Source organism: Corythoichthys intestinalis, chromosome 12 (assembly GCF_030265065.1).
Source record: "Corythoichthys intestinalis isolate RoL2023-P3 chromosome 12, ASM3026506v1, whole genome shotgun sequence".
NCBI classification, from domain to species: Eukaryota; Metazoa; Chordata; class Actinopteri; order Syngnathiformes; family Syngnathidae; genus Corythoichthys; species Corythoichthys intestinalis.
In genome coordinates, this window is record NC_080406.1 from 14,914,995 (window position 1) to 14,928,796 (window position 13,802).

At 40.8% G+C, this 13,802-nt stretch overlaps 1 protein-coding gene across 3 annotated transcripts in view; it reads right to left on the reverse strand.

The window, feature by feature from the left end:
* LOC130926877 (aryl hydrocarbon receptor-like) overlaps positions 1 to 13,802 on the reverse strand; it is a 94,535-nt gene that overhangs the window by 21,929 nt on the left and 58,804 nt on the right. For 2 of the 3 annotated variants that reach the window (XM_057852173.1, XM_057852172.1), the window contains exons 5-6: positions 5,974 to 6,063; positions 1,853 to 1,985 (exon numbers count right to left, since the gene is read on the reverse strand). In XM_057852173.1, the coding sequence (XP_057708156.1) occupies positions 1,853 to 1,985; positions 5,974 to 6,063 (223 nt within the window). Of the gene's footprint in view, positions 1 to 1,852; positions 1,986 to 5,973; positions 6,064 to 6,905; positions 7,135 to 13,802 lie in introns of those variants that run through there. The other variant, XM_057852175.1, reaches the window with a different exon arrangement.

Here is a 13,802-nt window from a genome sequence, read left to right on the forward strand (position 1 = left end):
AAAATTTGAGAATTTTATAGCCATTTTAAGTTTTGTTATACTTATATTGAAAAAAAAATAATTAACCGGGGTTTTATTAGAGAATGACTTTGATTTTTTTTTTTTATGTCACTGCTCATGGAGACTATATGCTCCAGAGAAGTGCCTGTTTCGGTCTTTGGTCGCTAGCGGCTTTGGTTTTAAAAATATTTGAATTTTAAGTTTTTAAATTAGGCCCCCTACGGATCGGCCTCAAGCCCTGTGTCCCATCAACTGATAGTGAAGTCTATATGTTCGTATAACTTCTGTCTAGTCAGCCTTTCCTTTGTCTTGGGCCATGTGACCCCCGTGTAGTCTATGTATTCTATTCTATGTTGCTTTCCTGTCCTTCCCATTCCATGCTTTTGTTTTACCCTTATCGAAGAGGTTGCCATTACAGCAAGAGTATTCAACTCCGGTACTAGAGAGCCCCTATCCAGCTTGTTTTCCATGTCTCCCTCATTTAACACACATAAATCAAATGGTCAGCTCATCAGTTGCCACGTTTACATGGAGCCAAATGTTCCAATTACAATCGGAATATTTGTTCAAACCGAATAAATGTGTTCCATATAAACACCTCATTCGGAATGAACAGGCCCATACCGAATGGAAATTATATTCCGATTCACAGGGGTGGAATATTCCTTTTCCCAAACCGATTAGAAGTAAAATTATATCATGTAAACAGGGAAGCGGAATGGTGTCTGGTTGCGTTCTTTCTGCACATGCTGCGTACTGACGTGGTGACGTCACTTTGTGACGTAAGTAACGTCACTTGCAACATGGCTTCCAAGCACAGTGCATCTAATTGGAGTCCGGCGGAAAGATTGTATTTAATTCAAACTTTAAAAGAATTGAATATAATTGCTCGCTTAGACGGGCGTAAAACGAGGAACAGTGAACTATTTAAAAAAGTTCACGAGAGGTTACACGAAGCCGGAATAGACCGGAGCGTTGACCAGATTAGAAACCGGTGGAAAACCGGCTACTACAAGGCAAAAGAGCAAAACAGCAGAAGCGGATACGACCCCACAAACACAACAAGTGGGTTAAAGTTAAAACAGCAGCACTCCGACGATCGATCTCCATGTTTTGCAACGTGACGCTTTGTTTTGTTTAATCTGCGCATGTCAGACGGCAGTTGTCAAACGTCCTTTCGGAATAAAGGCAGTCACATGTAAACGCTGGATCGGAATAGATGAAGTGACATGTAAACAGCTGATCTGAAATTTCCATTCGGAATGATTTGAATCGGTATGAATAAAAGTCAGCATGTAAACGTGGCTAGTAAGTTCTGCAGGCGCCTGATAACGATCCTGATTATTTGAGTCAGGTCCGTTGGAGGAGGGAGACATGGAAAACAAGCCGGATAGGGGTTCTTGAGGACCGGAGTTGGATTACATTACAGCATTACAGCAACCAGGGGGGAGTAGCTACCAACCTCCACAAAAGCAAATCAACTTCCTGTGTGTTCTTTTTAGCCAAGCTAGGTGTAAAAAATATTAGCTTCAAATCTAACACTGAATTTCACCAATATAGGCTCCTTGCAGAGGCCAGGAAAGCTTTGAAGATATGGCAAAAGTAATGGTAACTCTACTTGAAGTCAGTAATGCAATATTGAAGCGACATTATGACTGCTAATAATATGAACTACCGTACAAAGTTAGAAACTGTTTCACCTCCTGTTTTGTCTGTTTTACTGGCTGTCTAGCATGGTATTCTACCTTATTCTATCATGGATTTCCTTTTTGTGCCAGTCATGAAGGTGAAGTCTGGCAAACTAAACAGCTCGGGGAAAAATTTATAAAATCATCCAGAAAAAACTAGCAACCTTGAGGCGAGTCCTGGCTGATGGCGGGCGGTGCAGCTGGAGGTGGATTCAACGCCCAGTGTAAGTTTCTCCTGAGTTCCTGCTGGTCTTCCGTGTGGACAAGCTCATACACACTCTGGTGCATGACGTCAGTCTAGGGGGAAAAAAATGAATTGTTGACTTAAATCTGGGCCACAACTGATTGAGCTATGCAACTTTTTAATTTAACTGATACTACATAACTGGTATTTCAGCTAGTTGATGGGTACATGTGACTAACTGGACTTGATACATGACTTTTGTAGTGACATATAAACCTAGATCAGTCATTTCTAAAACAGGCTGCCACACATATTATTTTACATTCTTGTTTATTATATTTAATTGTGCACTGTAATTTTCGGACTATAAACAGCTACTTTTTTCCCCTCATTTTGAATCCTGCGATTTATAGTGCAGTGTGGCTTATTTGTTGATTTATTCGGGTTAATAGGTAACACTATATTTGACACCATGAAGCTTCATTTGGCCATCACTGCTCCCTTGGGGGAGTCAGTCAACCTCTGCTGCCACCTGCTGTGAATACTATTGTCGTCCAGCATGCCTCCTAGCATGCATTGCAGCACTACAGATGAAAATAACAATCAAAATTCATATTCTGTGCTAATTATTTCTTCAGTTACTGTTCCAATTGTTTCATTAATTGGTAGTAATGGTATTTCGGTAACACATTTTACAGTGGCGCCACAAGACTGCCAAAAAACAGTCAAAATTATGGCATGACACTATCATGGGCATTAATGAATAGTTGTATTAATTAATGAATGCTTATGGCAGATGTCATTAAGTGTCATCTGGCAAATTATGTCACTAACTCCATTTATGTCCAGCTTGGATCTTTTACATCCATTCAAATGTGAGATAATTTGCCAGATGACACAACATGACATCTGTCAAAAGCATTCGTTAATGCTCATAGCAGTATCATGTCGTAATTATGACAGTTTTATGGCGCCACTGTCAAATAAAGTGTTACTTCTTACCGTAACTAGCAATTAATGAAACAACTGGAACAGTAACTGGCATGTATTTTGATTGTCATTTGCATCTGTAGAGGTGCAATGCATGCTAGGAGGCATGTTGGATGACAACACTGTTGACAGCAGGTGGCAGCAGAGGTTGACTGTCTCCCCCAAGGGAGCAGTGATGGCCAAATGAAGCTTCATGGTGTCAAATATAGTGTTACCTATTAACCCGAATAAATCAACAAATAAGCCACACTGCACTATGATGCCACTGTCAAATAAAATGTTAACTGATATATGTTTTGTGGTAAATATCCCATAATACAGCTAAGACAGCTGCGGCCTATAGTCCAGTGCGGCTTATCTGTGAACAAATGCTCATTTTCGGGTCAAATTTGGTGGGTGGCGGCTTATAGTCAGGTGCACCTTATAGTCTGATAACTACGGTAAATGTAGTTTCTTCAGCTAGCCATTCCAGCAACATATTTAAAAAAAAAAAAAAAAAAAAAAAAAAAAGAGTCAACCAATGACATTTCCATTTATTGGTGGATAATGCAATAACCTGCTTTGTCTCAAATCAAACTGGCTCAGACTTTACACGGAGTAAGTCCATTGCCGTAAGACAAGAGTAAATAATCTTTCACTTGTGTAGTGCTTTTATTCCTTCAATGTACTCAAAGCAATCTGACATTGTCCCCACATGCACCAACTGATGACGCAGCTCCAGAAGCAACGGGGTTCATTATCTTTCTCAGGGATACATCGACATAGTCACAAAGGTGGAGCATGTGCTGGTAGACACCTACCAACTGAGTCATTCCGCCTCTAAATGTAAATTGACCAGTTCCACAATGACGTCAGAGTTTCATCGAGGGAGTTGCCGTTGTTTCAAGTGTTAGCATTAAGATGGGGAGCATTTAATTTTTCGGCTAGAAGGTGGTTAAGCAGTGCTATTTTGCATTAAACATGTGTTGCAAAAACAATGAACATGAGCTACAAAGGTAAAGCGCTAAAGGTAGTAAGTAGAGGACTGAAAACACACTTTTTTCCCCCACATACAATAGCACTGCTAACCTCCTTCTTGTCAATGTTTTTCACCTTAATGCTCAAACTCTGAAGCCCAGCAACTCCCACAGTGCAATATTCTACCATTCTGTCACGTCATGTCATGCTACAGTTCATTTGAGAAGAGATCATTATTATTTAAAGTGCATACGACAGGATAAAAAAGTCTTAAATAGCATAATTATGTGAATTAGAATCATATTTTGAGACGATTTGACTATATATAACAATTTGGCAAAGCGCAGATGACAAGAAATTAGTCTTTTAATCTACCGGTTTGCCACGCCTAACATTATAGGGCTCTAGCATCGCCTACCGGTGGATGACGTCGGCAGGATCATGGTTTCATCTGATTTAGAATTCCACCCATTGAGGGGGAATTATTCAGAACGAGAAAAATGCGACCAAGAGAGCCGCAAAATGTGATTGTTTCAGTCTCTCTACTCCAATATTATTACAGGATATTCTTTTTATCGAAGTATTTTTCCCCAATTGCTAGATAAACGGTATGGTCATTACAAATAAGTCTTGTAGTAAATGGAATATGAAATAATAAAAATGCATTTATTCAGTGCAACATGGCAAAATTACTCCATAATGGTCAAAACTGTCTACTTCATCTTTACTGTCGCACCTCCCGAACAATATTTTATGCCACCATAGTTAGTCTGGCTTTTGTCATTTCCCTGCCCCGGCTTCGGAGAATGTAAACAAACCAAGAGGCGTGACAGCTAGCCGACATGCTAATCCGTACCGAGTGACGTCTCAAAGTCTTTTTTTCGCTTTCCGAAGCGAAAAATTACACAAAACTAGCCTGGATCATATCACACGACAGCAGGGTTGTTGATTGCCTTCGCTGATCGGCAACCCACCCGGCGGCGAGCAAGTTACAGCTCGTTCCCCTGCTAAGGACAGCCGGGGAAGCTGCTGGAGAGTACCGCCGGACAACCCGGCCGATGTCGGAGGAGCGCGTCGCTGCCACATGGTCAACACGATGGCGTAAAATAATGCTTTACTACATGGCAAACACGCAAACAGAGCGGCGTGCAGTTGTTGTGAAGCTAACATGACAGGATGTGTCTGAGGAAAACTTTTCTACGTGTCTGTCCATAATCAAACATAAGTAAATAGTCCTTTATTTAAAGAAAGTTTGTCGTGTTTACTTTGTAATCGCTGTATTCGCAGCCATTTTTAACACAAAGTTGCAATTTCTGATGGGGTTGAAAATTTGACAGAACACCGGGCACACGCAGAGGGCAATAAGCCGAGTATAGCGCTCTCCCGGCGGGAAGGATGGGGGGGCACAAGCCGCCGGTTGTCGACCGAGTGGCATTATCGGTGGACGATCAGCCACAAAATGCAAGCCACCTTCGTATTAAAACATGTGCCATGATTCCAGTATTTGACATAATACAAAATACGATGTTTACTCACTTCCTAAGTCCAATGGTCCCACAGCAGTAGAGCTTGTTTTGACCAATATCCGTGGTGAACGGGAACCTTTTGAAACCCAAAAATGCTCACACACCTCTCCCTGGTGCAGCAACAATTTTCTGCAGCCGTTTGGCTGGCGTGATGCGAAAAATAAACGAACTAATCCGCCAAATCAGCTGAATCCGCAGTCCATCTGCATGCTATAAAGCAATGTTGTATAGTGAGATGCTGACCCGGGTGACGTCACATTCACATTCGTCCTAAACCCGTGACTGAAGCCGGGAGTCACTCATTTTCATGGCGCGGGATTCAAAAATTGATTACGCAAAACGAACGCTTCCACACACATCCAAGCGGTCCATTACATTCAGGAGCATGAAACACCACGTGAAATATGAAATAAACATGCTTTTTGGTGTGATACGCAATTTCAAGTATTTGATGTTTTCTGGTATACAGTGCTCAATAAATATCAGGAAACATGTCCCCAGATGGTTTTAGATAGGTACTTAATGTGGTTTACTGTTCGAGCTTTGCTGTTACGGCAAAACGCCAAACAAGGGATGAGAAAGTCATAAAGCTAAATTGCACACAACTGAATTTTAAATGCAAACTGACCTGGTGGAAACCCAAGTAGTCCTGGATTGTGTGAGAGGAGAAGAAGATGGTACCAGTGGCAGTTATGACCAGGACAAATCCATTGAGAGCCTTGGGGAGGAAACACAGTGTTCAGTCTTGCAGCAGTAAACAGAGTGGCAAAGTCATACTGCTAATTTTAGTCACATATGATTATTACATAATGTTTATCCAGAAAGAAATGAAGAAAACACACACATCAGTGTTTAGGCCTTTTCAAGTTGTGATAACAAGTACACCCGAGGTCATAAATTTTGTCACTTTTCACCATTCAGTTAAATGGGAAAGAGTTTAAACAAATTTGAACAAGGATGAAAAAATGACATTTGCTACATATGATGACATGTATTTTAGAGTTCTGATCGACAACTGTGATTTGGTCTCTGCCAATTCTTGGTCATGCTAAAATGATTACAGAGCCGAAACTTCATTTGTCAAGTATAATTTTCAATACTGTTGAATTACCATCTAGAAATAAAATACAGACACTGTCTAACATTCCACTGAAATTAAAGTGCAATCAGTACAGTGCACAACACTGTTTCTAAGGTTAGATTAGATGTACGACGATGTATATTGATTAAAGAAGCCCATACTGAACTGCAATTGCCATTGACCTTTATGTGCTGTATGAGCATTGTACGACTATAGTAAAACTGGACTGAGAAAGAAACAAAATAATTTAATCTTATTCCATTTATGACCCCCCCTCTTTTTGGTTCAGTTTTGTTTACTATAAAAACTTTGATGTGATACAAACCAGGACAGAGAAAAACAAGCAGACAAAAGCGGTATCCATCCATCCATCTTGGAGACTATCCTAGCTCACTGCAGGCCAACGGCGGACTACTACCCAAACTGGTTGCCAATCAGTAAAAGGGCACATACAGACACAGACAAACATTCATACTCACAATCGCACAGCCATTGAGTTGGAATTGATCCCACACTGCCTGCCTTTCATACTTAAAGCGGTTCAGAATTTTTTACATTAGGCTTAATCTTCGAGTTAGTGGGGGTTTAATTAGTTGGCGGAGTTGATTTCAACAGATTCCATGCCGTTTGTAAGTTATTTGTTAGTTTCAGGGCTCCAGAGTTGCTAAGCTAACGCGAGTCAATAGGGCCAACTTAGCATGCTAATTAAAAACGATACAGATCTACGAACAGATCCAACATTGTCAAATAAATTCAAAATGCAGATCATTGTTCCAAAACACCTATGAGGCCAAAACAATATCACAAAAAAACGGCCGTAATTCATTTAAGTCTGCAGGACTATTTTTTTAGATGGCTAATACGAGCACTCGTGCTCATGCTGCATTCGAGCAGGGTGGGAAGTCGGACTTTTCCCGCTCGGATGGTACCAGTTGCGAATGTAAACAGCAAAGATGGCTGATCTCGACAAGTTGTTTTTTTATTTAGGCCATCAAAAGACATTATGACCTCCAGCAGACCTGCTTTCTCGATCAAATAGTGGAGGCGTTCCAATGATATTTTTCCAGATCAGAGATTGGAAACTGACTTCCCACCTTCCTCGAATGCAGCATCAGTCTGCTGAGTTAACTGACTTGGCAACATGGCGAAATGTGCGTGTAGAGGCTTTGGAAAGAGAAGAAATGGGCAAAGCAATGTTTCCACAAATTACCTATGAAGAACGAGAAACAATATAAACTGGTGACTTGCTGCTGGCTATGACATAAAAAATCAGCGGTGAAAAAAACGATGGGGTATCACTCAGCCCTGCTCCTCTGCAGAGCTACAAATGTTGCTGTTCATGCTGCAATTATTGACATGCAATGGTAAGTTTGAATACAGTGGGGCAAATAAGTATTTAGTCAACAACTAATTGTGCAAGTTCTCCCACTTGAAAATATTAGCAGGCCTGTAATTGTCAACATGGGTAAACCTCAACCATGAGAGAGAATGTGGAAAAAAACCCAGAAAATTACATTGTTTGATTTTTAAAGAATTTATTTGCAAATCATGGTGGAAAATAAGTATTTGGTCGATACCAAAAGTTCATCTCAATACATTGTTATGTACCCTTTGTTGGCAATAACGGAGGCCAAATATTTTCTGTAACTCTTCACAAGCTTTTCACACACTGTTGCTGGTATTTTGGCCCATTCCTCCCTGACGATCTCCTCTAGAGCAGTGATGTTTTGGGTCTGTCGTTGGACAACACGGACTTTCAACTCCCTCCACAGATTTTCGATGGGGTTGAGATCTGGAGACTGGCTAGGCCACTCCAGGACCTTGAAATGCTTCTTACGTGGCCACTCCTTTGTTGCGCTGGCTGTGTGTTTGGGATCATTGTCATGCTGAAAGACCCTGCCACGTCTCATCTTCAATGCCCTTGCTGATGGAAGGAGATTTTCACTCAAAATCTCTCGATACATGGCCCCATTCATTCTTTTCTTTACACAAATCAGTCGTCCTGGTCCATTTGCAGAAAAACAGCCCCAAAGCATGATGTTTCTACCCCCTTGCTTCACAGTGGGTAAGAAGTTCTTTGGATGCAATTCAGTATTCTTTCTCATCCAAACACAAGAACCTGTGTTTCTACCAAAAAGTTCTATTTTGGTTTCATCTGACCATAACACATTCTCCCAGTCCTCTTCTGGGTCATCCAAATGCTCTCGAGCGAACCGCAGACGGGCCTGGACGTGTACTTTCTTCAGCAGGGGGACACGTCTGGCAGTGCAGGATTTGAGTCCCTGGTGGCGCATTGTGTCACTGATAGACCTTGTTACTGTGGTCCCAGCTCTCTGTAGGTCATTCACTAGGTCCCTCGGTGTGGTTCTGGGATTTTTGCTCACCATTCTTGTTATCATTTTGACGCCACGGGGTGAGATTTTGCATGAAGCCCCAGATCGAAGGAGATTATCAGTGGTCTTGTATGGCTTCCATTTTCTAATAATTGCTCCCACAGTTGATTTCTTTACACCAAGCGTTTTACCAATCGCAGATTCAGTCTTCCCAGCCTGGTGCAGGTCTACAATTTTGTCTCTGGTGTCATTCGACAGCTCTTTGGTCTTGGCCATAGTGGAGTTTGGAGTGTGACTGACTGAGGTTGTGGACAGGTGTCTTTTATACCGATAATGAGTTAAAAAAGGTGCCATTAATACACGTAACGAGTGGAGCCTCGTTAGACCTCGTTAGGAGAAGTTAGACGTCTTTGACAGCCAGAAATCTTGCTTGTTTGTAGGTGACCAAATACTTATTTTCCACTCTAATTTGGAAATAAAGTCTTTAAAAATCAAACAATGTGATTTTCTGTTTTTTATTACACATTCGGTCTCTCATGGTTGAGGTTTACCCATGTTGACAATTACAGGCCTCTCTTTTCAAGTAGGAGAACTTGCACAATTGGTGGTTGACTAAATACTTGTTTGCCCTACTTTACATGCTGATTTCTGTTTTGTTCCCTGTGTGGACCTGATATTTGAATTTAGATTATCGGTCACTTTCAGTTATGTTGAATACATTCCTCTTTTTGTTCTTCTTTTAATAAAATCTCTATTATGATTTAATCGTTGTCCATATATTTCTTGTCATCCTTGTTAGGGGCAAACCTGGCAACGACAATGAAAACCTAGGAGATCGGGAGGGGTAGCCTCTTTCGCCAATAGGAGCATCGGTATTTGCAGCTCACCTACTGCGCACTTGCCCTTTCTGCGTTTACCAACATTCTATAAACAAACAGGTCACAACAAACATACAAAAATGTCAACACTCACAAGCATAGAAGCACAAGCATCTCGTTCCCAAACCAGGCCAGGGGCAGCTGCGGGGGCTGAGCAAGTGACTAATGCTTGAGAATGCATGTTATTCTTTTGGACACACATACACACAGTCATCACAATTATCTGCCACACTTCCTCCATGATAAACATCAACACCCAAATGTCAAAGCTGAGGATTTCACATTAGCCACAACCCAAGTGAGAAATGCATCTATAAATGATATCAGAAGAGAGTTTTTTTTTGTTTTTTTTTTTAATGGAAACTTGCATTGTTTTTGGGTTACGTTGACCTAGATTATTTAGTCAAAATTGATTCTTTTCTGGGGGGAGTGGTTGTTTCCTAGAAAGATTATTTCTGTAGGGGGAATAAAGCGTCAAACACGGAGTTATGGTGTCACTCCGACTACTATTTACATAATTTTGGCAGAAATCGTCTACCTTGTGGTAATACACACTTTATCAGGATTTACAGACCCAAGCAATTTGTGAACCAATCAAATCTGGACATCTTGGTATGATCACTGCTTGTGTTCTTAAGCAATGGAGGCATTTTGTATTTCCGAAATGTGCAAAAAGATATGCACAAATCAACCAGGAGCGAGCAGGAAGAGGCCCCCTTTTAGGAACGGTCACCTCTTGACCGAGCCTGTTTCACCATATGAGCTTTCATGTTTCATTATGAGCGAGCCAAAAGAATTGCAGACTATAACGACATAACGAAACCTCCACGGTAGGATCGGGTTGCTCTGAGTGTGTAGGCGGCTCCTTCCCCTCCTGGAATGCCAGTGTGGTGCACATTGGGAGGAATTGGACTGGAAAATCAATGACTCCAGCAGATCAAAAGCGATCTGGCAGCCAGTGAGTTTTCGCTCCATCCAATCAAACATACAGTACAAAACCGCCATGAATAATGACTGGATCCTTTTTACGAGTATCGTTATCAATCTAGAACGACCACATTTTAATTTATTATTACAGTAGAAGCATTAAATGTGCTATACCATGATAAAAGATCAGACGGTATTTAAAAGAGAATTAGATCATACTTAATTTTGGGAAAAGATTTGAGGCTAGACTTCCAGCAGATGTTCATATCAGACAGATAAATTAATTAACCTGATGTGCCAGATGGTTTGTATAGGAAAACCTTTTCAGACTGGCAAGCCACCTTATTTGGCTCATCTCAATGTGCAGGAGTAGTGACTCTTGAGTCCCTCCCAATTGACCATGTTTGTCACACTATTTGGAATGCAATCCACTTGTAAGTCAAGAGCCTTGGTGACCGCACCCTGAGAAAGATTGCCAATTCCAGACCTTGGGGGACCTGCAGAAACACTGGACAGAGTCTGGAGTAGAAACATCCAGAGCCACCGTGCACAGGCGTGTGTGAAAACGCGGCAGAAGTGCCCGACCTGGGCTACAGAGAAGCAGCACTGGACTGTTGCTCAGTGGCCCAATGTACTTTTTTCAGATGAAAGCAAATTTTGCATGTCATTCGGAAATCAAGGTGCCAGAGTTTGGAGGAAGACTGAGAAGAAGGAAATGCCAAAATGCCTGAAGTCCAGTGTCAAGTACCCACGGTCAGTGACAGTCTGGGGTGCCATGTTAGCTGCTGGTGTTGGTCTACTGTGTTTAATCAAGGGCAGGGTCAATGCAGCTAGCTATCAGGAGATTTTGGAGCACTTCATGCTTCCATCTGCTGAAAAGCTTTATGGAAATTTCATTTTTCAGCACGACCTGGCACCTGCTCACAGTGCCAAAACCAGTGGTAAATGGTTTACTGACCATGGCATTACTGTGCTCAATTGGCCTGCCAACTCTCCTGACCTGAACCCCATAGCGAATCTGTGGGATATTGTGAAGAGGAAGTTGAGAGACACCAGACCCAACACTGTGGATAAGCTTAAGGCCACTATCAAAGTATCCTGGGCCTCCATAACACCTCAGCAGTGCCACAGACTGACTGCCTCCATGCCACACTGCATTGAAGCAGTCATTTCAGCAAAAGGATTCCCAACCAATGATTGAGTGCATAGCTGATATAATTAATTGAAGGTTGACTTTTTTTGTTTAAAAAAAATTTTTTTTTGTATTGGTCGGATGAAATATGCTAATTTTTTGAGATAGGGATTTTTGGGTTTTCTTGACTTTTTTGCCAAAATCATTAATATTAAAACAATAAAAGGCTTGAACTACTTCAGTTGTGTGTAATGAATCTAAAATATATGAAAGTCTAATGTTTATCAGTACATTTAGAAAATCCGATCACGTCATTTTCAAAGTATCGGAATCGTCAAAAAAATATTGGACGTGCCTTTTTTTAGTACATATATATATATTTTTTAATTAAATCGTTTTCTAATTGTATTTAACGTTAGAGACATAATATGTTACACTCATCCAGAGTCTGTAGTTTAGGCTTAAGGTAGGGCTATCAAATTTATCCCGTTAACGGCGGTAATTAATTTTTTAAAAAATTTATCACGTTAAAATATTTAACGCAATTAACGCACGCGCTGCACGACCCACTCATGCATTGTCGCGTTCAATCTGTAATGGCGCCGTTTTACCTATATATAGAGCTAAAAGGCAGCGTAATATGAGTAGAGTGAATTTTGGCTGCCTTTGGAGCCTTTTTTTAATTGGCTAAAGCCTTACAATCCCTCTCCCTACAATTAGAAATATCGTGGGAAGCAATGTGGGGAAGAAAGGGAGTAATTGATCTTTTTCTTAACACCCTATGTTATTTCCCAACGCAGAGAAGATATATCAATTGGTACCACTACGCACAGTCATGGTTGCACTTCCCATCATGCATTTGGGCAGAACAGTTAAATGGCTACAGTATCACTTACTGAAAGCTCAACAAATGCAATAGATGGCAATATTTAGTCACAATATACAAAGTCACATTTATCCTTTAAGAATTACAAGTCTTTCTATCCGTGGATCCCTCTCACAGAAAGAATGTTAATAATGTATATGCCATCTTGAGGATTTATTTTCATAATAAACAAATACAGTACTTATGTACTGTATGTTGAATGTATTTATTCGTCCGAGTTTTATTCATTTTTTTCTTAATGCATTGCCAAAATGTATATGATCGGGAAAAATTATCGGGAATGATTGGAATTGAATCGGGAGCAAAAAATAAATAAAAGGGTATCGGATCGGGAAATATCAGGATCGGCAGATACTCAAACTAAAACGATCGGGATCGGATCGGGAGCAAAAAAACATGATCGGGACAACCCTACTTACTATTTTTATTTTTATTGAGTCTTATTTTATTACCTCAAAATACTTTTTGCATGTGTTTACCTCTCATACTTATAAGCATTGTTTTCTTGTGGTAGCCTTAAAGCAGATTGATCTGTTGACCATATTAGTCATGTAGCATATTTAAACCACCATTATTTGATATTACTACGTTTAGGTAATTTCTTAAGGCATCTTTAGTATGTTCTGTCTGTATGCATCCAAACAAAACAAGCTGAAAGCGCACGGTAATACTTTGGGTGTCAAATTCTCCTCTTGTAGCACGTTTTGCAGGTGTAGCAGATTTTGGCTGAACACCGTTTTATTTTCCCTACTCTCATCTCATCTCACCCCATCTTTCCTGTTCATTTTGCTTTTGCTGCTCGTTTTGTGAAATATCGACAGTGCTGTCATGCTCATTAATGTTCCTCTCCGGTTCAAATTGAAAGAGTTGAACAGATGACAGGTTGATGTCACTAGAACAGGGGTGGGCAAACCGGTCCTCAAGGGCCATGGTGGATCCTGGTCTTTGCTTCAACTGATCCAGCAAGGACAGTTTAACCAATGAAGTTTCTGCTGAAACAATTAGCACCTGACTGCGATCAACTGATTGTGCTTGCAAGACACCAGATTGGTAAAAAGGTTTCCTCTTGATGGGTTGCAACAGAAACCCGCACCCACTGCGGCCCTTTGTGGAATAGTTTGCCCACACTTGCGCTCTGGAAGCCTGGCAGCGTACCCATGTGACGTGAAGAGAGGTTTCAATACCAAATTATTTTAACTCATAATAATGTTTTTCTTTTA